General features: G+C 27.8%; 2 protein-coding genes across 12 annotated transcripts in view; both read right to left on the bottom strand.

The window, feature by feature from the left end:
* Positions 1–18,840, bottom strand: part of LOC111678541 — a 70,087-nt gene extending 51,247 nt beyond the window's left edge. For 5 of the 11 annotated variants that reach the window (XM_023439928.2, XM_046955293.1, XM_046955292.1 and 2 more), the window contains exon 1: positions 6,122–6,366. In XM_023439928.2, the coding sequence (XP_023295696.2) occupies positions 6,122–6,192 (71 nt within the window). In that variant the 5' untranslated portion in view covers positions 6,193–6,366. Of the gene's footprint in view, positions 1–6,121; positions 6,367–16,974; positions 17,168–17,368 lie in introns of those variants that run through there. The other 6 variants (XM_023439924.2, XM_023439926.2, XM_023439925.2 and 3 more) reach the window with 3 other exon arrangements.
* Positions 18,841–18,970: 130 nt separating this feature from the next.
* LOC111678537 (chaoptin) lies at positions 18,971–26,669 on the bottom strand. The gene is made up of 13 exons (XM_023439919.2): positions 26,541–26,669; positions 25,980–26,292; positions 24,277–24,437; positions 24,050–24,219; positions 23,833–23,985; positions 23,462–23,766; positions 23,264–23,408; positions 22,944–23,198; positions 22,271–22,882; positions 21,221–21,315; positions 20,966–21,155; positions 20,197–20,897; positions 18,971–20,136 (listed from the first exon to the last, which is right to left on the bottom strand). The coding sequence occupies exons 2-13, from the start codon at positions 26,099–26,101 to the stop codon at positions 19,734–19,736; spliced, it is 3,312 nt and encodes a 1,103-aa protein (XP_023295687.2). The 5' UTR covers positions 26,102–26,292; positions 26,541–26,669; the 3' UTR covers positions 18,971–19,733.
* Positions 26,670–26,841: the final 172 nt, after the last annotated feature.

Genomic DNA, 26,841 nt, shown 5'->3' with positions numbered 1-26,841 from the left:
GTTTTCATATTATTATTATTTAGTTAAATTAAATTTAATAATTGTTGTTAAAATTGTTGTAATAGATTTTAAGAGTTTAATTACTTTAATTAAATAGTTGTAGTTAAGATTTAAGATTTATAGATTTAGAAGAAGTAAAAGTTAGAAAATACATTTGTATAAATAAAAGAAAAATAAATTAAGTAATTAATAAAAATTAAATAAATAATTAATTAATTATAAGATTAAAAATGGATAGAAGCATACACAGGTGTTGCAGTTAAAAAAAATTTACTAATGACCTTACATTAATTTAAGTTTAAGTATTTTGTTTATTTAAGTTATTTATTTTCAAAAGAGGGGAATTTTTTTAAAGGGAGCGGGGTTTAGTTTAAATTAATTGCAGTTTTTGTTAATTTATTTTAAAATATTTAAAAAAAAAGTTAGAAGAGTAGGCTAAAAAATCAAAGTTATAGTACAACTATTTTAGCGTTAGGTACCTTCGCTGTTGAGGTCAATAACTTCAGTTCCATCATTTACAAAAATGCACGCTTTTTGAGTTGCACAATCAATCATTCAATCAATCAACTATTTTTCTTTTTTTTGTTTTTCTTTAAATTATTTATATTTTCTTTTTCTTTGCTCTTTTTTTTATATTATTTTGGATTTTGTTTTTTGCATTTGCTTGTTCAAGAGTGTGTTTTTGCTTGTCTTTATTTTCTTTTTATATTTTTGTCTCTTTTTTTATTCTGTAAAACAAATTAAATTATTTTTATAAAATATTTTGTGAAAATAATAAATATTTGAAAGTTAAATTATTAAATGGGGAAAACAAGTAATCAACAAAAAAATAAAAGACAGTGAAACATAAATTAACAAATTAAATTTCAATCAAAAATGACCTAAAATTTGTCAGCTTTAGCAGGAAAATGTTTGACACAAATTAGTACAAGAAAAAGAGAGGGGAAAGGGTGTTTGGTGTTTATAGGAGATTAAAGATAATTTGCTGATTGACAATTTGCCTTCAAATCAATAACAATTTAACAATTTATATCTAAAGTGTGTAACTAAGCGATAGCGTCACACAGCTAAGGACCAGGAAAGAAGGAACATTTATGAAAATTGACTTTAAGGATTATAGCAGCAAATAATTAGTTATTACTAAAATGTCATTTTTTCCATTTTATTATTCTTAAGGTTGTGTGGTTTTTCTTAATTAATTTTCTTCAGCCAAATTAAAACCAACTTAAAACGCAAAACAAAAAATAAATAAATACATACTAACAATGAAATCAAGGGATTATTGGTGTTGTATAGTCTAACGAGATACAATTTACGTTCCAACAATAATGTTTGAATGCGTAGCACTCACACACACACACACACACAAGTAATTAATACCTTGTTTGTAGTTATGGAGTTGTTTTAGCCAATTAATATTTTGATTTTTGGACTTGCTAGAAGGACGTAATTTATTAAATATTAACATATATTTGTATACTAGCTTTCGATAATATATACATATGTATGTATGTAAGTATTTGTAAGTAATTTGCCATTAAAAGTATATATTAATAATTATTTTTGTAAACTAATTCCTACAGATAATTAGCTAATATTTACGAAATACCTAATATTAATATAAAAATTACAAAAATATATATAGCCTAGTCTATAGTTTAGTTCACATTCTAGTCAATAGTCTAAACTATAGTCGAGTCTACAGAACAGTCTAGTTTATAGTCTAGTCTATAGTCTAGTCTATAATCTAGTCTATAGTCTGGTATATAATCTAGTCTATAGTCTAGCTTATAATCTACAGTCTAGTTTAATAAAGTTTAGTCTAGTCTATAGTCTAATCTATAGTCTAGTCTATAGTCTAGTCTATAGTCTAGTCTATAGTGTAATCTATAGTCTAATCTATAGTCTAATCTATAGTCTAGTCTATAGTCTAATCTATAGTCTAGTCTATAGTCTAGTATATAGTTTAGTCTATAGTCTAGTCCATAGTCTAGTCTAGTCTAGTCTCTAGTCTAGTCTATAGTCTAGTCTATAGTCTAGTCTATAGTCTAGTCTATAGTCTAGTCTATAGTCTAGTCTATAGTCTAGTCTATAGTCTAGTCTATAGTCTAGTCTATAGTCTAGTCTATAGTCTAGTCTATAGTCTAGTCTATAGTCTAGTCTATAGTCTAGTCTATAGTCTAGTCTATAGTCTAGTCTATAGTCTAGTCTATAGTCTAGTCTATAGCCTAGTCTGTAGTCTAGCTTAGTCTATATTCTAGTCTATAGTCTAGTCTTTAGGCTAGTCTATAGTATAGTTTGTCGAAAAAAAGTCAAAATAATTTTTTTTTGTCTTGCATAAAAAAAGTCGAATAATCGATTTTGTAAAAAAGGTCCTTTTAATTATTGTATTTTTTCTATAAAATCTATTACATTTAAATAATAACATGTGTTGGAGTAAAAAAAAAAACTTAAATAAATATAAATACGTATTTTCTATGTATGTATATCTATCATTGTTAAATATTAATAAACCAACTAAGTCCATTACACAACTTATGGCTAAAAATACATTTCCTGTGATACGTATTAAATATTGTAAAAATATAAAAATGTGTTAAATAAAATATTTGTGAAATGACCCCTGAGGGTTAATAAATACTATTTGCAAAGGAAGGCAGGCGAAGGGTTTAGTAAAGCGCTGAGGCCATTTAATATATGTTGAAGTTGGAATTGGCTAAAACAACTCGGTAGTTACTGTTTCCTCTTCATTTTATTTTTTCTACAACATTTTGATATAATAACATTTTGTTAATCAATTTTTTTTGTAGATCTTTTACAACATGTGTTACAATTTTCTTTTTATTAGTTTTAATTTTGTTTTTTCTTCTTTTTTTACTTTTTAATATTTTTATTAAATTACCACCTAAAATATACTAATTCAACTATAACAAGTAATGTTTTTTTAACAAAACAAAATAAAAAAATAAAATATTTATTTATTAAAAAAATAACTATTAAGGTATTGAGTTAAACAACAACAATATAACATTTATTTAATTTTTTTATGTATTTATTATTATTTTTTGGTTTTATAACAATTAAACAACCTTACAACAACATAAATCCATCAAAAACTTAATAAGTAAACTGAAAAAAGTACAAGATTTTTTTTTAAAAGTAGCAACATAAAATTTACAAAGGGGGATTTTATTTGCTTTTAAATTAAAATAAATTAAATAATAATGACGTTTTTTTTGCTATTAATTAAAAAAACACCAACAATGTATAGTCTACTCTATAGTCTAGTTTATATTCAAGTCTATAATTTAGTCTATAATCCAGCCTATAGTATAGTCTATAGTCAAGCCTATAGTCTATTTTATTTCTAGTCTATAGTCCAGTCTATAGTCTAGTCTATCTAGTCTATATAGTCTAGTCTATAGTGTAGTTTATAGTGTAGTCTATAGTGTAGTCTATATTCTAGTCTATAGTCTAATCTATAGTCTAATCTATAGTCTAATCTATAGTCTAGTCTATGGTCTAGTCTATAGTATATTCTATAGTCTAGTCTATAGTCTAGTCTATAGTCTAGTCTATAGTCTAGTCTATAGTCTAGTCTAGTCTATAGTCTAGTCTATAGTCTAGTCTATACTCTAGTCTATAGGGTTAATAAATACTATTTGCAAAGGAAGGCAGGCGAAGGGTTTAGTAAAGCGCTGAGGCATTTAATATATGTTGAAGTTGGAATTGGCTAAAAACAACTCGGTAGTTACTGTTTCCTCTTCATTTTATTTTTTCTACAACATTTTGATATAATAACATTTTGTTAATCAATTTTTTTTGTAGATCTTTTACAACATGTGTTACAATTTTCTTTTTATTAGTTTTAATTTTGTTTTTTCTTCTTTTTTTACTTTTTAATATTTTTATTAAATTACCACCTAAAATATACTAATTCAACTATAACAAGTAATGTTTTTTTTAACAAAACAAAATAAAAAAAATAAAATATTTATTTATTAAAAAAATAACTATTAAGGTATTGAGTTAAACAACAACAATATAACATTTATTTAATTTTTTTATGTATTTATTATTATTTTTTGGTTTTATAACAATTAAACAACCTTACAACAACATAAATCCATCAAAAACTTAATAAGTAAAAACTGAAAAAGTACAAGATTTTTTTTTAAAAGTAGCAACATAAAATTTACAAAGGGGATTTTATTTGCTTTTAAATTAAAATAAATTAAATAATAATGACGTTTTTTTTGCTATTAATTAAAAAAACACCAACAATGTATAGTCTACTCTATAGTCTAGTTTATATTCAAGTCTATAATTTAGTCTATAATCCAGCCTATAGTATAGTCTATAGTCAAGCCTATAGTCTATTTTATTTCTAGTCTATAGTCCAGTCTATAGTCTAGTCTATCTAGTCTATATAGTCTAGTCTATAGTGTAGTTTATAGTGTAGTCTATAGTGTAGTCTATATTCTAGTCTATAGTCTAATCTATAGTCTAATCTATAGTCTAATCTATAGTCTAGTCTATGGTCTAGTCTATAGTATATTCTATAGTCTAGTCTATAGTCTAGTCTATAGTCTAGTCTATAGTCTAGTCTATAGTCTAGTCTAGTCTATAGTCTAGTCTATAGTCTAGTCTATACTCTAGTCTATAGTCTAGTCTTTAGTCTAGTCTATAGTCTAGTCTATAGTCTAGTCTATAGTCTAGTCTATAGTCTAGTCTATAGACTAGCCTATAGTCTAGTCTATAGTCTAGTCTATAGTCTAGTCTATAGTCTAGTCTATAGTCTAGTCTATAGTCTAGTCTATAGTCTAGTCTATAGTCTAGTCTATTGTCTAGTCTATAGTCTAGTCTGTAGTATAGTCTATAGTCTAGTCTGTAGTATAGTCTATAGTCTAGTCCATAGTCTAGTCTATAGCCTAGTCTATAGTCTAGTCTATAGTCTAGTCTAGTCTATAGTCTAGTCTATAGTCTAGTCTATAGTCTAGTCTATAGTCTAGTCTATAGTCTAGTCTATAGTCTAGTCTATAGTCTAGTCTATAGTCTATAGTCTAGTCTATAGTCTAGTCTATAGTCTAGTCTAGTCTAGTCTAGTCTAGTCTATAGTCTAGTCTAGTCTATAGTCTATAGTCTATAGTCTATAGTCTATAGTCTATAGTCTATAGTCTATAGTCTATAGTCTATAGTCTATAGTCTATAGTCTATAGTCTATAGTCTATAGTCTATAGTCTATAGTCTATAGTCCATAGTCTATAGTCTATAGTCTATAGTCTAGTCTAGTCTAGTCTAGTCTAGTCTAGTCTAGTCTATTCTATAGTCTAGTCCAGTCTATAGTCTAGTCTATAGTCTAGTCTATAGTCTTGTCTATAGTCTATAGTCTAGTCTATAGACTACTCTATAGACTAGTCTATAGTCTAGTCTATTGTCTAGTCTATAGACTAGTCTATAGACTAGTCTAGTCTATAGTCTAGTCTAGTCTAGTCTATTCTATAGTCTAGTCCAGTCTATAGTCCAGTCTATAGTCTAGTCTATAGTCTAGTCTATAGTCTAGTCTATAGTCTTGTCTATAGTCTATAGTCTAGTCTATAGACTACTCTATAGACTAGTCTATAGTCTAGTCTATTGTCTAGTCTATAGTCTAGTCTATAGTCTAGTCTATAGTCTAGTCTATAGTCTAGTCTACAGTCTAGTCTATTCTATAGTCTAGTCCAGTCTATAGTCTAGTCTATAGTCTAGTCTATAGTCTAGTCTATAGTCTTGTCTATAGTCTATAGTCTAGTCTATAGACTACTCTATAGACTAGTCTATAGTCTAGTCTATAGACTACTCTATAGACTAGTCTATAGTCTAGTCTATTGTCTAGTCTATAGTCTAGTCTATTGTCTAGTCTATAGTCTAGTGTATAGTCTAGGCTATAGTTTAGTTTATACTCTAGTCTATAGTCTAGTCTATAGTCTAGTCTTTTTAATGAATTGTTGGTGTTTTTTTACAAAAATAAATAAATAAATAAAAAAACAATAATTAATAACATTTTTTTTTAATCGTATGTATGTATGTAACAATGTTAATAGAAATGTTTTTTATATGTTCGAAATGTTATTCTACATACCATTGGTCGGTGTATGTTCCAAATGCTCCAGGTCCACTTACTCTTCGTTGGGTGGTTGGTTTAACGTGCATTTTACTCTGACGTTAAATTTAAAAAACATTTACGCTCCTTCCGCTACGACAGCACAATGTTTTTCATATAATTATTATCATTAATATTATTATAGTTATTGTTGTTGTAATAGATAAACATATTTATTAGATTTCTTTTGTTTTATTTATTATAAAAAGCAAAAAGTGTTTTTTTTAAGTCCACACAAAAACAAAAAAAATCAGAACAAACATTGAAATAACAAAAAAACAAAACGCAACTTTTTGTTTAAAAATCAATTAACATTTAAGTATTTTTTTCATTTTAAATGTTTTTATAATATTATTATTTATGAACGTTTTTAACGAGTAATGAAATTTAACAGCATTTTTTTCAGCTTTTGAAAATAATTAAGTAATTAAATTATTTGTTTTTTTATTTATTTATTTTTTTTTCCTGTTATGTTTTGAAAATATTTTATTGATATTATTTTAAATTATATTGCTTTCGATTATTTTGTGTTGTGTTCTTTTATTTAGTTGTTTTTCTTCTTAAAATTCAGTTTTTTTTGGGAATTTAATTTTTAAAATTCATTTTTATTCTTAGGTGGGCACAAGATGGGAATTTAACTAAATTATTATTATTTTCAAAATTAAAATGTTTGTATGTATGTTTTTTATTTATATGAAAAATTATGTAATATTATCTATATAGTTTTTACTCTAGTCTATAGTTATTTCAATAATCTAGTTTATAGTGTTGTTATAGTCCAGTCAATTGTCTTGTATATGGACTAGTCTCTAGTCGAGTCAAAAGTTTAGTCTTGTCAATAATGTAGTTTATAGTCTAGTCTATCGTCTCTTCTATAGTCTAATCTACCGTCTATTCTATAATCTAGTCTTTAGTCTAGTCCATAATCTGATCTTTATTCTAGTCTATAATCTTTACTACAGTTTAGTCTATATTTTAGTCTATATTATAGTCTAGTCCATCGTCTATTCTATAGGCTAGTCTATAGTCTAGTCTATAGACTAGTCTATAGTCTAGTCTATAGTCTAGTCTATAGTCTAGTCTATAGTCTAGTCTATAGTCTAGTCTATAGTCTAGTCTATAGTCTAGTCTATAGTCTAGTCTATAGTCTAGTCTATAGTCTAGTCTATAGTCTAGTCTATAGTCTAGTCTATAGTCTAGTCTATAGTCTAGTCTATAGTCTAGTCTATAGTCTAGTCTATAGTCTAGTTTAAAGTCTAGTTTATAATCTAGTCTACAGTTTATTTTATAGTCTAGTCTATAGTCGAGTCTATTGTCTAGTCTATATTCTAGTCTATAGTTTAGTCTATTTTTTAGTCTATAGTCTAGTTTATAGTCTAGTCTATAGTCTAGTCTATAGTCTCGTCTATAGTCTAGTCTATGGTTAGGTTAGGTTGATAGGAGGATGTATACTACATCAAATCCGAAGAAATACACCTAGGCCACTATCGGGCCTGTTGTGCGCTCCTTATCATGAAAAAAAAAAAAACGGAACTGACTGAATTATTTTTCAGTGTTCAGGAACTCAGTTTCCTGAACGTAATTCCTAAGAATCTTCCAATCAGTGTTAGTTAGGAATGTTATTTCCGGAATAACATCACTTCCAAAATACTTGGATCTAACTTCGACGAATGCCTGACAGTGGCAAAGAAAGTCTAGTCTATAGTTTAGTCTATAGTCTAGTCTATAGTCTAGTCTTTAGTCTAGTCTATAGTCTAGTCTATAGTCTAGTCTATAGTCTAGTCTATAGTCTAGTCTATAGCCTAGTCTATTGTCTAGTCTATAGTCTAGTCTATAGTCTAGTCTATAGTCTAGTCTATAGTCTACTCTTTGGTCTAGTCTACAGTCAAGTCTATAGTCTAGTCTATAGTCTAGGCTATATTCTAGTCTATAGTATAGTCTATAGTCTAGGCTATATTCTAGTCTATAGTCTAGTCTATAGTATAGTCTATAGTCTATTCTATAGTCTAGTCTTTAGTATATCCCCTGGTATATTTTGTAGTGTAGGCTAAAATAATTTTTACATAATTCTCATAGAAGTAGCGAAGCACCTCGGGTATTGTGTTATTTTATATGTATATTGACTCTACTAGTTAGGATTGTTTGTTTTTTATTTTTTGATTTCTTTTGGTTGATTTGTTTGCAATGAATATTTCATCTTTGGTGTGTATGTAAACAAATGTTACTTTTTCATACTTAAATTTAGTATATAAATATTATTTGTATATATTATGTATGTATGTGAAAGGTATGTACATTGTAAATATGTTGGTTTTCTTTTCATTTCGTTAGTTTAATCTTAATTTATAATTTGTTTGTCATTGCCTAAGGTAAAGGATAACAGGATTTACAGCATTACCAACAAACAAAAGCTAGAGAAAGCTTTTAATGAAACATACGCACATACATGCACATTTAACACATCCACACAAACATACTTTCAAAGTATTTATGCTAAAAAAAGAGAGCAAGAGTGAGTAAATTGTAAATGCTAGTGAATGAGTTCTGGTTAAACATTCAAATGTATGCAAGTGTAAGTATGTTTGTTCAAGTTTTTATTCCTATTTAACCAAGAGCAAGTATTATGTATATAAGAGAAGACAAGAAAAACCTGGCTAAATGTTGAAAAATTCAGGAAACAAAGTTTTTAAACAAATCAAATAGAACTACAAACACGTTTGTTTGATTTGTTTATAACTCATGCCTAAACGATGAGCAATGAGAGCAAATGTGGGTGGTTTTCTTCTTGATTGTTATGTTTATAGGTGTTTGTGTTGTGCGTTTAAATGTTGCTGTTTTAGCTTTTTCTCATTGTTATTCTTTTATATACATATGCATGAGTGTATGTACATTTTTCACTTATATATTAGTGTAAAAGTAATGTATATTTAGTGATTTTTTTTTTGTAACTGCATACATATATGAATATTTTTAATGTTATTTGACGTAAGTTTTATTTTAAAATTCCACCCAAAATGTAAATTTATGAACAATTATTACGTATACGTAATTTTTTAACACTCATACGCCTGTTGGCAATTTGCATAAGTAATTTAATTAAATTTTGTGGTTTAGCTTATAAATTTAAAATAGAGTGATTTTAGGAGTTGGAGGCTTATTTTGAAAGTGAAATTCAGTTTGTCAACCTTTTAAAATTAAGTTTAAATTTACTTGTATAAATAAAATTACTTAGTTACTCTACTCATTTAAAGGTATTGAAAGAAACAAATTTTATTTTTTTAAAACATTTTTTTATGAATTTCTAAAAATATGTTTCAAATATTTGTATTGTTTTGATAAGTGATTTAAATAAACCAAGATAGATAGGATCTATAACCTTCCCTTACAGTGATTTTGATAAATTTTTTTTTAAATTCGCTATAGTTGGTCAAAAAAGTTGTTTTATAATTTCGTAATTTCTTTGAGACTATATACCACTTTTATATGGCCTGAAAGGAAAAGTTAATGCAAAATTATATAAAATAATATTTATCTTATTTAGAAGGATCTAATACCTCTCAGCTTTCCACAAACTTGTTTAAGAAATTCTCGAAAGTTAAAGGATTGTTCGCTCAAAAAATATCATATTTATATAGCTCTATATGTTACTTAAATGGAGAAATTTTCCTATTCTACAGTTTGTGGCTTCCGGTAGGTTAGTGTTCTAGTCTGGTAGACTGGAGGTGGTGGGTTAGATTTCCATCTGAGACACTGGTTAAGGAGCGCACAAAAGGCTCGATAGAGGCCTAGGTGTATTTCTTCGGATTTGATGTATATATATATCATTCTTTCAAACTAACTAACTAACAGATTGTTATTTTCTACAAATTAAAATTTAATAATAAATTTTTAAATATTTGTTTAACAAATTTTCAAATTTAAAGGTTTTTTTCTTTCACAAAAGAACGCATGTTTTTTATTAAATAAACTAATATTGACTTTACTTGAAGAAAAATCTGGTCCAGCACACACATACACACACAAATGCAAACATAAGGATGTAACACAACAACATACATAATATACAGAGAAAATAAAAGGTGCTAAAAGGACAAAGTACAAGTGAGTATACAAGTACAAGTGTTTGTATATAATAATAAAAAAAAACTTATACATATTTATGTATGAATGTACTTATGTAGAGATACAAGAACATTGGCATACATCCATAATATTTTATATGTATGAATAAAACACATACATACATATGTAATGAAAGTATAAAAAATATACTGAATGACTTTCGTTTCTTTTTTTTTTTTTTTGCTTGTCATGGTATATAAATTTATATAATATATGATTTTTTACATAAATGTAAAATATATATTATAAACTTAAATGTTTATATTAGACTGCTGCCCGTTAACAATTTTTAAAAAAATATTTGTTTTATAGACATTTAAAAAATGTATTTCATTTAAATTAAGGAAGTTCTTAGTTACAAAATGGATTAACATCATTCTCTTAATAATTTTTATTAACTTAATCAAATTTCATGTAAATTTTTTCATTTTTTTGCAGCAGCTTACTATAACTTTATATTCATGTTAATATGATTTACAAAAAAAAAAAAGAAAATAAATAAACCATGATCATAATTTTATTTTACATTCAAAACGTTGTAAAACTTTCGCTTAATAAATTTTTCCCTAATTTGTTGGTATAATTTAACATAAAAGGACATTTATAAAGCCTAATTCACACGAGCTCATTTCACTTACGCAAAGACTAATAAAAAAGTAGTGTCAAGTAAATAAAAATCCATGTAACAAAAGAAAAAAGAGAACAAGTCTTATGATCAATATTATTGTTTCCGTTTAAGGACATTTCACACGAATTAAAAAGTAAAGTAAAATGAAATTACATCCGTATAAAGGACACACGATCACACTTTACGTACGTAAAGTCTAATGAAAAAGTAAAATGAAATTCTACACGATTGGTATAAAACAATAACGAATAAGATGGAAACAGCTGTTTCACTTTTTTGTATGTGTTTACCTAAAAATACATCCCTGATCTAATGCGACCTGCTTTTTTTTTGAATCATTTCAAAGAATGAAGAGAGTCATAACACTGACATTTTCCATCCGTATTCTCTTTCAATGTGTGATGGTTTTATTACACATTTCGTTAAGACGATCCCATAAATACTCTTCTACATAAAATTTTGACAGATCGTGTGATCGTGTAAAGCTTTACAAAACAGAAAATAAACGTCGTATAAAACAATAACAAAGCAATATAGAAACAGCTGTTTCTCTAATTTTGTAAGTGTTTACATAAAAATACATCACTGATCTAATGCGACTTGCTTGTTTTTTTTCAATTATTTCATAAAATGAAATGAACCATACCACTGTTAAATTATTCATCCATATTTTCTCTCGATGTAATTTTTTTTGTTTACATATTACATTATGAGAAAACCATTCGTGTTCTTCTACACACAATTTTGACAGATTATATTACATGTGTGCTCGTGTCTAAAAAGGTCAATCGACCTTCAAACAATCGACTTTTTAAGGGAAAAAATTGAAGCTGACGATATTTTTTAATTTTTAAAATAAATCGTTTCTAAACCACACAGCGGTTTATACAGTATTGTACGAAATATAAGCTGCTTTTAAAAAAGTAATAGAAATCTCATAAACTTTATATCCAAATTCTAGACTTGAAATTAATTAAAATATATAATTAGTTTATAGCCTCTACTAGGGTATGTGTTTTTAGTACATCCCAGCAGTTCGACATAGAGTCATGGCATCCAAAAAAGAACAGTGACTTTCATGTACGTCTAATCACCTAATTGGCTGTATTTTGTCGTTGTACTTTGTTGTACTTTTTGTAAACGAGGGCTAAGTCAATCGTCACTTTAGGGTCCCCTTTGTAAGCGAGAAAGTGGACTCTTGAAAAACAAACTTAAGCTTTTTGGTCTCTTCATAAACTATTGGGTGACGATTGACTTCCTCGTAAGACAAGCATATAGCTAGTCGTCTGGATAGTCGGTGGTATGAACATTCTTGGACAAGAAAGGAAAATTCTTACGGCAAATGGTCACTTATTCTCTGGTTCGAACCCATGTCAAATCATTCCAAGGAATGCCCGAGGAGTAAAGTAACATCCACCACTTTTAGTCCCGGTATATTATAGATTCTTGTCACTTGTTCTCTGGTTCGAACCCATGTCAAATCATTCCAAGGAATGCCCGAGGATTAAAGTAACATCCACCACTTTTAGTTCCGGCATATTATAGGTTCTGGAAGCACCTCTTTTCCACGGTATTGCAATAACACTACAATTCGAATTATCGGATTCAGACGAGTATGGATCATATAGAATGAGAACACAACAGAACCGATAGAGGACAAGAAAACATAAATACTCCATCCAACTTAAGTTTATTAATATCTTATTAAGTTGCTTAAGTTTCGAACAATACTGCATATAGGCATAAACAATTTAGAAATAAGCAAAAAGGAACAAAACATTTAAAATGAATGAACACTAAAACTTACACACACATACATACGTAGGCCCCACTCAAACTTGTGTAAAAATCTGAATGATATTCATATATAACTACATACATACATAAGTGTTTATTTGTATGTATGTATATAAATGTTATTATTGTTTTATACTCTCTGCATTGTTTATATATATATTGTTAATGATTTGCATGTGCTCGTTACTGTAGACAAGCGGACTGGGGGGGGGGGCGGCATAGTAGGGTCAGCAGTGCAAAAATAAAAGAAGAAAAGAAATAGACAGCAATAAAAATTATAATTAAATTTAATGATGCGTGAGTGTGTAGTGTACATAAGTGTATGAATGTATTAAAAAAAAACTCATGAAAGCAAAAAAAAGTGTATAATGCCAGGGACAAAAATTTAAGTAGTTTTTAGTACTATTTTCTAAAAACCTAATTGAAGGCGAGAAGAAACGTTTAAAAAAGGAATTTGATTAGATAATAGAAAGCAAACTTAAATCTTTTTGAACTTTTAAACATCAATAAAACTATTTAGGTTAACTGTTTCATAAGTAAGTTTATACAATTTTGAATTGTTTGGTTCTACTAACAACCCAACATAACGAAACTTAATCGTTTTTTCACACAACACAAATTTTCAACAAATTTACAACAACTACTTTTAATTACTAGATAATTTACACCAATATAATATTTATTTACCGATTTTTTTCTATATATTACAATTGGCAAACATAAAAATCATCTAAAATTAAAGTTTCAAATATAAGAATTCAAAAAAAAACTGATTTTATTTTTAGAACACGTTTTTTTTAAGGATGTTAATTTCTTTGATTGTGTTGACACAAGTGTGTTAACCATTTTTTATTATTCCTTATTTTTAGTCACAACATGCCAATAAACAATTAGTGATAAAAATAGTTAAAAAAGAGGTTTGTATTAATTGTTAAATAACATGTTTATTTCAAATAGCCACATTATTGATTTACAAATAAATACAATTTCCAAATATCAAAAATAAGCAAATTTTTTTTAAGGTGACTTCTTGTTTTTGCAACTAATTTTCAGATTTAATAAAGTGGACATAATACTTAACAGGAATGGAAAATATAGACCTGTAAAACATTTTTCAAATGAAATGTTTTACATTTTTCAAAGATTTGCTAATAGAGATGTCTAATGACTAGTCAATCGATTTGCCTATAGACTACAAAAAAATCTATTCCAAAGATTATTTAAATATTTGGTCCAAAGATGAAACATAGACATAGACGGTAGACTAGTCTATTATTGTGGTAATAACTTAGTTAATAGACTAGTGTAAACACTAATTAGTAATTTAATCTATAGACTAGTCAATGAACAAATTTATGGACTAATCCATAGACATGTCCATAGACTAGTGAAAAGACTAGTCAATTCGCGAGTGCATAACCTAGTCCACAGTTCAGCCATAACCATTTTAATATAACATTCCATAGACTGACTATTGAATAGAACAGTCAGATTACTCTATAGACTAGTACATAGTCTATAGTTTTTAATAGAATTGTAAACAACTACTCTAAAACCTAGACCATAGTCGATTCTAAATTTTTTGGTTGTTACGCCTTTTTTGCATTTCAGGTAAGAATATACTACTATAGACTACTGAATAGACTAGTTCATATAAATTATTTAATAAGCAAGTTCATAGGCTAGTCTATAGACTGATCATTAGACTAGGCTATAGACTTTTCAATGGAGTAGACTACTGACTTGTTTGTAAGCTGACCTATATATTAGACAATAGACTGATAAATAGATAAGACAATAGATAGAATATCTTATAGGCCAGTCAATAGACCAGTTAATAGACTATTCCATTTAGTCAATTTGCAGTAAACACAATTTCCTACTCTTTGATATAAAACTAATCAATTTTACTTCTCTAAGTGCTCATTGTGCTAATTAAGCAGTGTTGTGTGTGATAATGCAGTAATCGGTGTAATAACGCAGTGATCGCTGTGATAATGCAGTAGTCTTTAATGCTGTTTTCAAAAATATGCTGTAAAATTAATTTTTTTTATATAGTTTTGAAACTATTCATTTGTCACATGTGATAATAAAAAGTAAAAAATTTTATATATCAATGTATAGGAAATGTTAACTACTTTTCGAAAAATGTAGAAATCTTTTAAAGGAAGTTTTTTTTTGGAGAAAAAAGAGAATAATATATTAGATCATTTATAATTTTTCTGAAGTGTCTTACTTGGGTGACCTTTGGCCTCTACGACAGTGGATCTAATAAGTCCATGTTTGAAATTTAAGTTTCACTTTACCTTATTCTTTAACATTTTATTGAAAACATTTTATCGTTAAGAAGTTTCATATAAAAAAATATTTTTGCAAATTGGAAGAAGGAATACATTTTTGAAAAATAAGATCATTTTACTATTTCCCGAGGTGTCTTTCTTTACAAACCTCCTATTTTCCCTTTGGTGAGTCTAAGAGGTTCAAGCTTAAAACCTAAGCTCTACAACAACTCTTTTCGAAAATTTAATATAGAATCAGACATGGAAGTTCCATTTATATCTATTACCCTGCCAAGAAAAAATTAGGAAAAATTAAGTGATTTTTAACATCGAACAAATTTGTTATATTGTTTTATATAAAACTAGCGTCGGCTGTGACACACAGTTCCGCTCTAAATTATTTAGCATTAAAAAAACATAATCAACTGTTTAAATAACTTCACCTTGGAATAGCGGTAACTTAATAGTATTACAAAATTTAAACAAAGATTACGCATTTTATTTATTTATATTTTCATTTAATAGTAAATCGTAGGCGTTTTGAAGTAATTTATCTTGAATATTTCACAAACTGACAATTAGTTCGATTAATGACAAGAGGGCGTTTTTTTGGTTTTTCTTTCGCAAATATGTATGTGTGTGTGTTAGAAAGTGCAAAAATGAATGTAACTACTTCAAACTTATCATTCATACATGACATATCTTTTGACATGTAACGGTATTTGGTGAGCGTGTATTATAAGAGACAAGAGTGCTAAAAAGAAAATGTGAGTGAATGAATAGAATGTGAAAGAAAAAGGATATGAATGATATTTTGATAATGAGTGTGTGTATGTACATATGTGTGTTTTACATAGTTTTTTTGTTCTTATGTTTCTTAATAGTTTTTTTTGTGTAATTGTTGTTGTAGGTTGAATTTAATTGTTAAATATCTTGCTTTCATGTGCTAGAGTGCATACATGTGTGTGTGTATATGTTTTATATAATTAATATATTGTTGTTGTAACTAAACTTACATACACACACTTGTATATAATACTTGTTATATATAGAAACGTTTTTTTTTTTAATTTAGTGATAATTTTAGTTTAACTTTCTCTCTCTCTCTCTTTACAAAAACTTAGTTTTATTTTTCTTGAGTCCTTTCTATTTTGTTGTTTTACTTTGATGTCATTTTTATTATTGTTGTTGTGGTTGTTGTTCCTGTTTTCTTTTTTATTTGCGAATCGATTACTTACTTCATGCTTTAATATTTTTCATTTTCTTTTTGTGTTTTGCTGTTGTTTTTGTAAGAATTTCCTTAAAGTGTACGTAAATGTTTTAGTTTGATTATGTAATTTATTCTCTTTTTATTATTATTGTTGTTTTTTTCTTACTGTTTTATTGAATGTGTCCGATACAAAATTTGATTGAGTTCGTCATCGTTTTATATATATAAATTTTTTATCACAGCAACAAAAAATAAAGAATTAAACTAAAAAAAAGAATTTTGTATATAAACTAAACTAAATAGCAATATGACGAATATAAAAGGACACAACACACCTTTTGTTATTAAAGGACAAACAAAATTGTTTATTTTTATTGAAACATTTGTTTTGTTACACACTTATGTAAAAGGTTAAACCTTTGTTTAAACAAAAACCTACAAAATAATAATAAAAAAATAACAAAATCAAGGATATATTTTTTTTATTCTCTTAAGTAGTATTAGTAGCTGTAGTAACCTCTAGATATTTTACCAATATCTAAAGTAGTTTTCTTAACTTGTTTTTTTAAACAAGTATATTTTTCGTTTTTTTTTCAAAATTATTTAAAACACTTTCAAGGTGCCTTTTTTCATCGTCATCATCATCAGCAACATCATCATTGAAAAAAACTCACTTTTCATTTAACGATTTTTCACCCTCAAGAAAAAAAAACACGAACAAAAAATGTAACTTTTCATTTCATTTTACACACACACACACATATATATATAAACCTACATCCGTAGTTACACTCACTTTTACACTTGCTGCTGAATTATTATTTTTTTTTATAATTTTTTGGCTTAAAATTATCAGCTTCCTAAAATTTTACTCTTATTTTTCCCATAAAAATAACTTTAGAAATAAAGAAAAAAATCTATAGTTTTAATTTCTTAAATAATTTGCATATTTTTCTTTAATTTATTTATTCATACATATATTAAGCTTTTAGTTTTTTTTTTACTTTTAAAACTTTTAATTAATTTCTTATAGCTTAATCAGTTAAACTCTTTTTATTTATTAATTTTAATTTTAAATTATTTAATTTATTATTATTTTTCTTTAATAAAGTATTTGCTTTTTAATACATATATTTTTATAACTTTTCTATAGTTTTATGTATTTTTATGTAACTTTTTCATTTAAGGACCTCTATTTTATTGTGTATTATTTAATCGAAAGCGTCGTTATTCCTTTAGTTCCTCTTTGCTTAAACTATACGTTACGGATGGCCCACGAGTAATAAAGCTGACAATTCATTCTCATTGTGTTTCAACTGTTATTCAACTTGTCGTTTTCGCCTTTTTTTCTGGTTGAAAATCAATAGTAAGGACACACAAGGAAAAAAACACATAAAAACGATTACAAAATAACTGTGTATTTCTTCATTGAGAGAGAGAACACTTGAATCCTGTTATTCGAATATAAAAAGCTTTTTTGTTATTTCGCCTTTGGTATGTGTGTGTGTCGACAATAAAGCTTTTTTTCCACCTGAACACATGCTTCGTATTTTGACAGAAATGGTTATTTAGAGAGAAATTGTTTAACACTAATACACGTTAAGTAATTTTAGTTTATTAAAAAATATATATTTTTTAGACCAAGACGTCATCTCAATATTTACTGATGGATCTGAATTTCGAGATCGAAATTAGATTTTGATCATACTTTCATACAAGATAAACGTCAGTTGAATTTTTTAGAAAAGTGGTAAATTTCGCTCGCTCTCTCTCTCTCTTTATAGAAAAGGTTCGATTTTGATCCCCTATTTACAGACAAATCTGATCATTTTTTATATAGAAAAGAGTTCAACATCTTTATACCTAAAATGGGCCAGATTCTTATTTACATTTATAGAATAAAGATCGATTTCTAATTCTCTTTTCATGTAGAAAATTAATGAAATTTTAACCAAATTATACAGAAAAGAGATCAAATTCTGAAAAGAAACTGATAATATAAAATAAGACAACAGATTTATCTTCTCTTCCTACAAAAAAAGATCACAATCTAATCGTAAGTTGTAATCTGATAATTTTATATTAAAAATACATTGGAAATAAATAGTTCATATAGAACAGAGATATGATTCTGATTGTAAGTAATTTAATTTTAATATAGAAAAGCGATCGCATTCTGATACTAGTTCCTAGTTTTCTTTCTTTGTATTGAAAAAAATTCAATGCCAAGCCTCTTTTTCATGCTGAAAACGATCCTCGTTTTTGTTTTATAAAAGATTGTTAAAGAAAATGAATCTGATTCTGATGGAAATGGGTTCGTGTAGTGAACGTATTCTGATCCTCGTTTCTTAGAAAAAATAATCTGATCTTTTCGTTATTTAAAAAAGAGATCAAATTATGACACTATTTTCCTAATTACAGATATTCGATTCTAGTCCTCTTTTCATGTTGGAATAAGATCGGATTCTGATTTTCGTTTCTTAGAGTAAGTTATATGATCTAATTACTATATAGAAATGAAATCGTATTTGTTTTGTATAGAAATTAATATGATTCTAAAAGACACACTTTTTTATATAAAAAAGAGCTTGAATTCTGAATCTCGTTTCTTATAGAAAAGAATCTGATCCGTATTTCACATAAACGAAGATTAGATTCATATTGGAAATCGATCAGATTATTATACTCGTTTTTTATAGAAAAATATTTTATTCGTTTTTTCGTACTCTCTTCATATAGAAATCGATCTGACTCTGATAGAAAAGTGCGAATTATGATCCTCGTTTTTTTTAAAGAAAAAAAAAATTGATCCTTTTGTCATATAAAAAAGACATCAGATTCTACATGAATTCTACATACATGAAACTCTTTTCATGTAGAAAGACATAAGGTTCCATTCCTTTTTTCCTATGGGAATGAGATCGGATTATGATCCGTTTTTCCTCCTCTTTTCATATAGAAATGGATCTGATTTTGATAAAAAAAGTGCGGATTTTGATCTTCGTTTTTTAAAGAAAAAATTTGATCCTTTTGTCATATAAAAAAGACATCAAAATCTAGATGAATTCTACATACATGAATTTCTTTTCATGTAGAAAGACATTAGGTTCCAATCCTCCTTTTCTATATGAATGAGATGGGATAATGATACTTGTTTTCGGTTTTTTATATAGCGATTAGATTCAGATCTGATTTTTATCATAGAAATTACAGAAAGTAGATCGAGAATTATGATTTTCTTTTCATATAGAAAAAAGATCGGATTCTGATCCTCTTATTGAAATGTATTTGGTCCTTTGTTATAAAGAAGTTTTCAGATTTTGATACTCTATTTTCCTTAAAAGATCTCTCTTTATGTCAAAATGTTAGCGGATTCTCTTTTTATATACAAAAGACATTGGACACGTATCCTCTCTTACTTAAACCTAAATTTGAACAAATTTAATTTTAAATATAAAACTTTATTAAATTATATACAAAATAAAAAGGTACTTAATGGCAGTTAGAAAATTTCTTTACGAGTATTATTTCAAAATGTCCAAAAATTTTTAACATTTACAACAAATACACTTTAAGTGTTAACAATAATAAATTTAAAAACACAACCATTTCACTAATATTATTCAAAAAACTGAAAGCTTGAGCCGCACTAGAACTTGATGATGAAGAGGAAAAGAAGAAAAATTTACGTTCCTCTTTAATAGTGGGTAGCTTTTCACATTGAGCATGGAACCAATTGCCAGTAATACCATTACTATTTTTCGAAATTATACAAATTTCTTTGTCAATTGGTTGATGAGTCTTAAAAAGCGATGTGGGTATTTCCGCCTTGCGTACATTATAGTCAAAATCTTCTTGGTATAGAATATTATTATCAGGATCACGTATATAGACTAGAAAATTGGCTACATCACGGGCTGTGACCACAAACCAACGTATGCTGACATTATTGTTTTTGCTGCAAAAAAGTAATTTAATTAGAGTTTTAAATATTTTAGTGGAACTGTATCAAACTTACACTATTATATCTCTAAACAGTACATCGGTCAGTTTTTCATATTCCAATCCTTGATACATTTCCCTTTCATCTTCCGTGGTACATTGCAATGTCTCATCCTCTACATATTGTAAATAAAGATCCTTATTAAATACCGGTGTATCACAGGCTATATCTTGAAAATCTTCTTTCAATGTGGCCAATTGCATGAGATAATGTTTTAACGGTCTGGCTGCACAATTACAATGTAAAGGATTGCCGGCAAATTTAACCTCAGTGCCATTCTTAACATTCCACACTAATGACAAAGGAAACTCGGTTAAACTGTTATTTCTCAAATCGATTGTTTCAAATTTGGGTTCCTTTAGGAATTTTGTAAAATTTAATTTATAAATATGATTATTATTTAATAAAATGGTGGTTAAATTTTGCGGCAAATCAAATGTATGATCTTCAGACTGTAAATTACTCAATTCATTATTGGAAAGATCTAAATATTGTAAACGTGTAAAATTGCCCAAAACTCCACGTCTCAATTCATTAATGCTGTTATAGGATAAATTCAATTTCAACAGCTTCTTAGTGCCAAATGTAATGTCATAAGTTAAGACGGGCATTTGATTATAACTTAAATCTAAATATTTTAGATTATAGGGAATATATTGATTTTCAGGGAAGGTTTTTTTGGTAACAAAACTTATTTTGTTGTAACTTAAATTGAGCTATAAAGGAGAGAAAAAAATTTTGTTAAAAATTTGTATAATATTCGAATTTGAACTTTAATACTAACATCTTCTAAACTTAATAAATCATCGAGAACACCATGGGTCTTATTATCCAGTTTTGTTATAAAATTATGAGATAAATCCAATTTACGCAACGAAGGCAAACCTATGAATGCTTCAGTGGGTATGTTGTGTAAAACATTGGAGGACAAATTCAAATTTAGCAGCTGCAAGAGACCCTCAAATGAACGTTTGCTAAAGGAATAGTATGAAAAATGTTTTACGTCAATAACAGCAGGAATATTGTAAGCATTACTTACTTGATTTCTTTTACACCGTTTCCATGCAAATTCAGTTCGAATAATACTGGCAATTTGCCAAAAGCATTCTTTTCCAATACGGTAATGTTGTTATTCTAAATAGTAATAGTAATTTATTTTAGATTAGTCTAGTCTAAACTATTAAAAAATTTATCATTTTATCATTCATTAAAAAAGATCAGATTCTGATCGTCTGCACAAATAAAAGATGGATCAGACTCTGATCATTTTTACATATAGAAAAAGATCAGATACTTATCCTCGTTTTATACAGAATAGAGATCATATTCTGAAGTTCGTTTTATATAAAGAAGTGATCAAATTTTGATCCTCGTTCGATTATAAAAAATGATCATATTCTGATCATCTAGAAAGAAACATTTTATAAAGAGAAGCAAAGAGATTCTTGACCTATTTTTATGCCGAAAAGAGATAAATTTCTGAAATTTTTAAGGAGAATAGATCAGATACTGATCCTTTAAGTTAAAGAAAATAAGAGAAATAATTTCATTCATATACATTCGTATGCTCGTTTTATACAAATAAAAGATGATATTTTAAACTTCATTTTATATAGAGAAGATATCAGATTCTGATCAGGAATATTTAATAGAGATTCCGATCGTTTTACATAGAAGGCGATTTCAACTATCTGTTTGCGTAGTAAATAGATCAGAACTGATGTGATTATATTAAACAGATTCTGATCGTTCCCACGACAATTGGATCTTCGCTCAGGAACAACCCGAGTCATACTCGGCCAAAGATTGTCAACCCAGCGACAGCTGTATCAACCGAAAGTTTTTTCCCCAGGAAAGAACTATCGGCCACAGTCGAGCTGTTACAACAACAGATTCTGATCAATTTTATATAGAAAAGAGATAAAATTCAAATCTATTTGTATTTGAAAGACATGCCGATCCTCTTTATATAGAAAAAAGATTAGATTTATCTTCTAAAATCAAACTCATAGAAACTTCTTGAGTATAAATAAGTGATCAAATACTGATCTCCAACTATATATATTTCTCTTATACATAAATACATTACCTGTAAGTACAAATACTGCAATGTCGACATGCTAGCCAAACACTCCAACGGCGGTCGGGTAATGCCATTTTCTTGCAACAACAATTTCTGCAAAACCAATAAACCCTTAAAACTTTGCTGTTCCAGTGAATCGCCCAAACGATTTTTACTTAAATCCAAATAAATCAAAGAATTCATCACAGGCCAAGTATTTGGAGGTATAGATTCAATTCTATTATCACTCATATACAATTCATTTAATGATATAGGAATTTGAAAGATTTTCGTTAAGAAATTATGATTTAAATTCAAAAATCTTAAACTAGTCAATTTGGCTAAGGCACCACGTATAATATTATTTAATCTATTATGACTTAAATTCAAAGTCAAAAGCGTAGGGAGAGTACCAAACATGGAGGATTTTATTTCTTCTAGACTATTATAGGAAAGATCAATGGAACGTAAAGAGAATAAGTTTTGAAAGACAGCATTAAATATTGTGGAAATATTATTGTGACTAACATCGATGGTGTGCAGTTCATAAAGTTTGGGAAAGGAATTTTTGGGTATTTGAGTGATATTATTATGCGAAGCATTTAAGACTTTTAAACCGGTCATATTTTGTAAAGGAATCTAGAAAATTACAAAAAAATTTTAATAATTTTCTTTGAATAATATTAGTTTTATTACTAACCTGAGCCAAACTGGTGAGAAAATTATGACTTAATTGGAAATTAGTGGCAAATGTGGTCTCGTCAAAAACATTTTTCGAAAAGTTTTTCAATTTATTAAACGATAAATCCAAAGTGGTAATATTAACACAATTTTCAAAAGCTTTGGGCTGTATGGTCTCTAAGCTATTATGTGATATATTTATAAGAGCCTGATAAATATCCTTAAAGGAGTTTTTCTCTATTAGAGTTATATTATTCTCCGCCAAGTCTAAAATCTAAGGAAATTATAAAAAAAAATTAAATTAAAAGTATTGAAAATGTTAAAACAACTTTAACTTACTTCAATATAGTTCAATTGAGAAAACATTTGAAATTCAATTTTCTTTAAGGCATTACGAGCCAAATCGATAGTACCAATACGAGCCACTGAACCAAATGTACCACGTCCCACATCTGATATACGATTATCGCTCATGTAAAGACGTCTTAAATTAAGAAATTATATATTTTTGAACAATTGATCTTGTGATTTACTAACCTTAAAAATCTCATGCCTCTAAAACTATTAGCATCTAAACGTTGTATCTTATTGTGTGATAAATTCAATACTTTCAATACAGCGTTACGAGCAAAAGTACCACGCGATAACTCGGTCAAAGCATTATGTGATACATTACACCAGCCCATTTTTGTTAGATCCGCAATATGTTGAGCTTCTAGTTTTTTGATTTTATTAAAACTTATATCCAAAACTTCCAATTCGCGTAGATTTTTAAATTGATTACGTTTTAAGTTTTCTATGGCATTGCCATGTAGATCCAAAGTTTTCAATTTACGTAAAGGCTTTAATAAGGATTTTAAATAAACATTTTACAAAAAATTTAAAAAATTAAGAAATTTTCCACATACCTGAAAAACTTCTATGGGTACATCACTTAAAGGACCATTTGTTATGCGCATCACCTCAACACGTCCCGCGATATATTGTTCAACAAATAGATTTTTATTTAAGGTGGTGAAATTGTGTCCATCAATTTGTAAATTAACTAAATTGCCCAATATCTGAAAGTTTTAAAACAGTTTCAGTAAAAATCTATCGAATATATTGGAAAAATCTTTTACTTACACCAAATGATAACGGTGTTATTTGCGACAAATTTGTATGAATCAATTCCAATTGTTCCAATGTTTTATTCACACCAAAGAATACATAATCCTCTAGAGTCACCAGTGGTGTATCCAATATTGTTAAATAACGTATTTTAACCTTTGAAAATATGGGACCGTAAATACGTTCTGAAAGTATATTTAGTTATTATTAGTTTTAGCAAAAAATTTTATTACAAAACTTACCAAAATTTGCCTTATTTATAGTTAAATGTTCTACGGGCAACTGTAGGGCAGCTAAATTAAGCATAGCCACCGATAAAGTGGCCAAATTGGTGTTATCACATGTTACATAGATGCCTATGTCGGAGCCTTTAAGACACTGACAGGGATAGATGAGTTTGGGCCTAGGAAAAAGAAAAAAGTAAGTAAATTATAGGAAAGCATTAGTTGCACAGTGGGAAATTTTCGAAGAAATATGTAGTAAATAATTTTGTTATATCAATTCTTCAAAAAGGGGACCTCACTCATTGCAAAAACTGGCGGGGAATAACATTACTAAATGCCATTAGCAAAGTAATGGCAAGTTTACTACTCCAACTAGACTAGACTAGGCTATAGACTAGACTATAGACTAGACAATAGACTAGACTATAGACTAGACTATAGACTAGATTATAGACTAGATTACAGACTACACTATAGACTAGATTACAGACTACACTATAGACTAGACTATAGACTAGACTATAGACTAGACTATGGACTAGACTATAGACTAGACTATAGACTAGACTATAGACTAGACTATAGACTAGACTATAGACTAGACTATAGACTAGACTATAGACTAGACTATAGACTAGACTATAGACTAGACTATAGACTAGACTATAGACTAGACTATAGACTAGACTATAGACTAGACTATAGACTAGACTATAGACTAGACTATAGACTAGACTATAGACTAGACTATAGACTAGACTATAGACTAGACTATAGACTAGACTATAGACTAGACTATAGACTAGACTAAAGACTAGACTAAAGACTAGACTATAGACTAGACTATAGACTAGACTATAGACTAGACTATAGACTAGACTATAGACTAGACTATAGACTAGACTAAAGACTAGACTATAGACTAGACTATAGACTAGACTATAGACTAGACTCTAGACTACACTATAGACTAGACTATAGACTAAACTATAGACTAGACCATATACTAGACTATAGACTAAACTATAGACTAGACCATAGACTAGACCATAGACTAGACCATAGACTAGACTATAGACTAGACTAAAGACTAGACTATAGACTAGACTATAGACTAGACTTTAGACTAGACTATAGACTAGACTATAGACTAGACTATAGACTAGACTATAGACTAGACTATAGACTAGACTATAGACTAAACTATAGACTATACTATAGACTAAACTATAGACTATACTATAGACTATACTATAGACTATACTATAAACTAGACTACAGAATAGACTATAGACTAGACCATAGATAATACTATAGATAAGACTATAGACTAGACTATAGATAAATCTATAGACTAGACTATAGACCAGACTATACTGGACTATAGACTAGATTATGGACAAGACTAGAATATAGATTGGATCATAGAATAGACTTGAACATATAAACTAGATTAGACAATAGAGTAGACTATATAGTAGACTAGACAATAGACTAATCTATAAAGTATACAGGGCCTTAATGGGTTAATTCAATTAACAACTTTTAAAAAAATTATTTTCTTTACAAAATTTAAATTTAAAAATTTGCAACTTTCACAAAATAATACAAATTTGAAGAATCAAATCAAAAAATTAAAGTAAATTTCGCTATAATACTTTTTTGTCGTAAAAAATAAAAGTTTATAAATTCTATAAGAATTAAAATAAAGCAAAACTCACTTGGCTGGACATTTATATTTTGGTTCACCATAAACATAAACAGCTTCCGTAAACGTTGTAAACGATAATACAAATAACAACAAAGATCTCAAGGTTACGAAATTGGTAATTTCTGCAGACATTGTCTACGAATACAGGGCAGCAGCAACAGTAGTCTAATTAGAAACTTGTCGTATACAGTTAACAAAATAAAACGCCTTAAATGGCTAATGATGTCGAGCGGTGGTGGTTTGTTCTTCAAAAAAAATTATTGAGTCATTTTATCTTATTAGCAACAGGTTTGTTGCTTAAATCTTTTGTTTTCGAAACAAATCTTGGAATAAACAAAAACAACAAAAAAATTGTAATCTAATTGCAACAAAAATTGTAATTTATATTAAAAATAAAACTGCCACAACAACAAAAAATTAATAATATGCCAATAATTTCACTTTCACAATAATATACAAAACAAAATAACAATAATATTAAACAAAAAACTAAATCAATTCTTATTGTTTTAACAACAACTTTATAATTAAAACACTTAAAACAAAGAATTAAATAAAAATATGTTATTACTTGAAGCACACAATACAAAATTATATAAAACAACTAAGCTACCACTAAAACTCTTAATTATGTTAATAAAGTCTTTATTATTAATTTCTTGTTTTCTTGAGCAACAACATTCATTTTATACCAATTTCTTGTTATTGTGATTTATCTGCAACTATTGTGATTTAAAAAAACTATTGTGCTTAAATATTTTGTAGTTATAAATACAACCCTGTGCTTTGCGTAATGAACACCACCCGTTGTGTACGTATAGTGTAAAAAACAAGCGGGAGAAATATTCTTTGCTCCCGTTTCGTGCCGCCAT

This window comes from Lucilia cuprina, chromosome 6, assembly GCF_022045245.1.
Source record: "Lucilia cuprina isolate Lc7/37 chromosome 6, ASM2204524v1, whole genome shotgun sequence".
Lineage (NCBI taxonomy): Eukaryota > Metazoa > Arthropoda > Insecta > Diptera > Calliphoridae > Lucilia > Lucilia cuprina.
This window is presented reverse-complemented; position numbering and strand designations above follow the sequence as displayed.

Bases quoted from the DNA above. Each gene is read 5' to 3' on its own strand.
- LOC111678537 (XM_023439919.2), bottom strand. From the start codon at position 26,101: ATGTCTGCAGAAATTACCAATTTCGTAACCTTGAGATCTTTGTTGTTA. The intron at 24,220-24,276 runs GTAAGTTTTGTA...ATATACTTTCAG, and splicing joins TATAAATAAGGCAAATTTTG to AACGTATTTACGGTCCCATA. The intron at 23,199-23,263 runs GTAAGTTAAAGT...TAATTTCCTTAG, and splicing joins CTCAATTGAACTATATTGAA to ATTTTAGACTTGGCGGAGAA.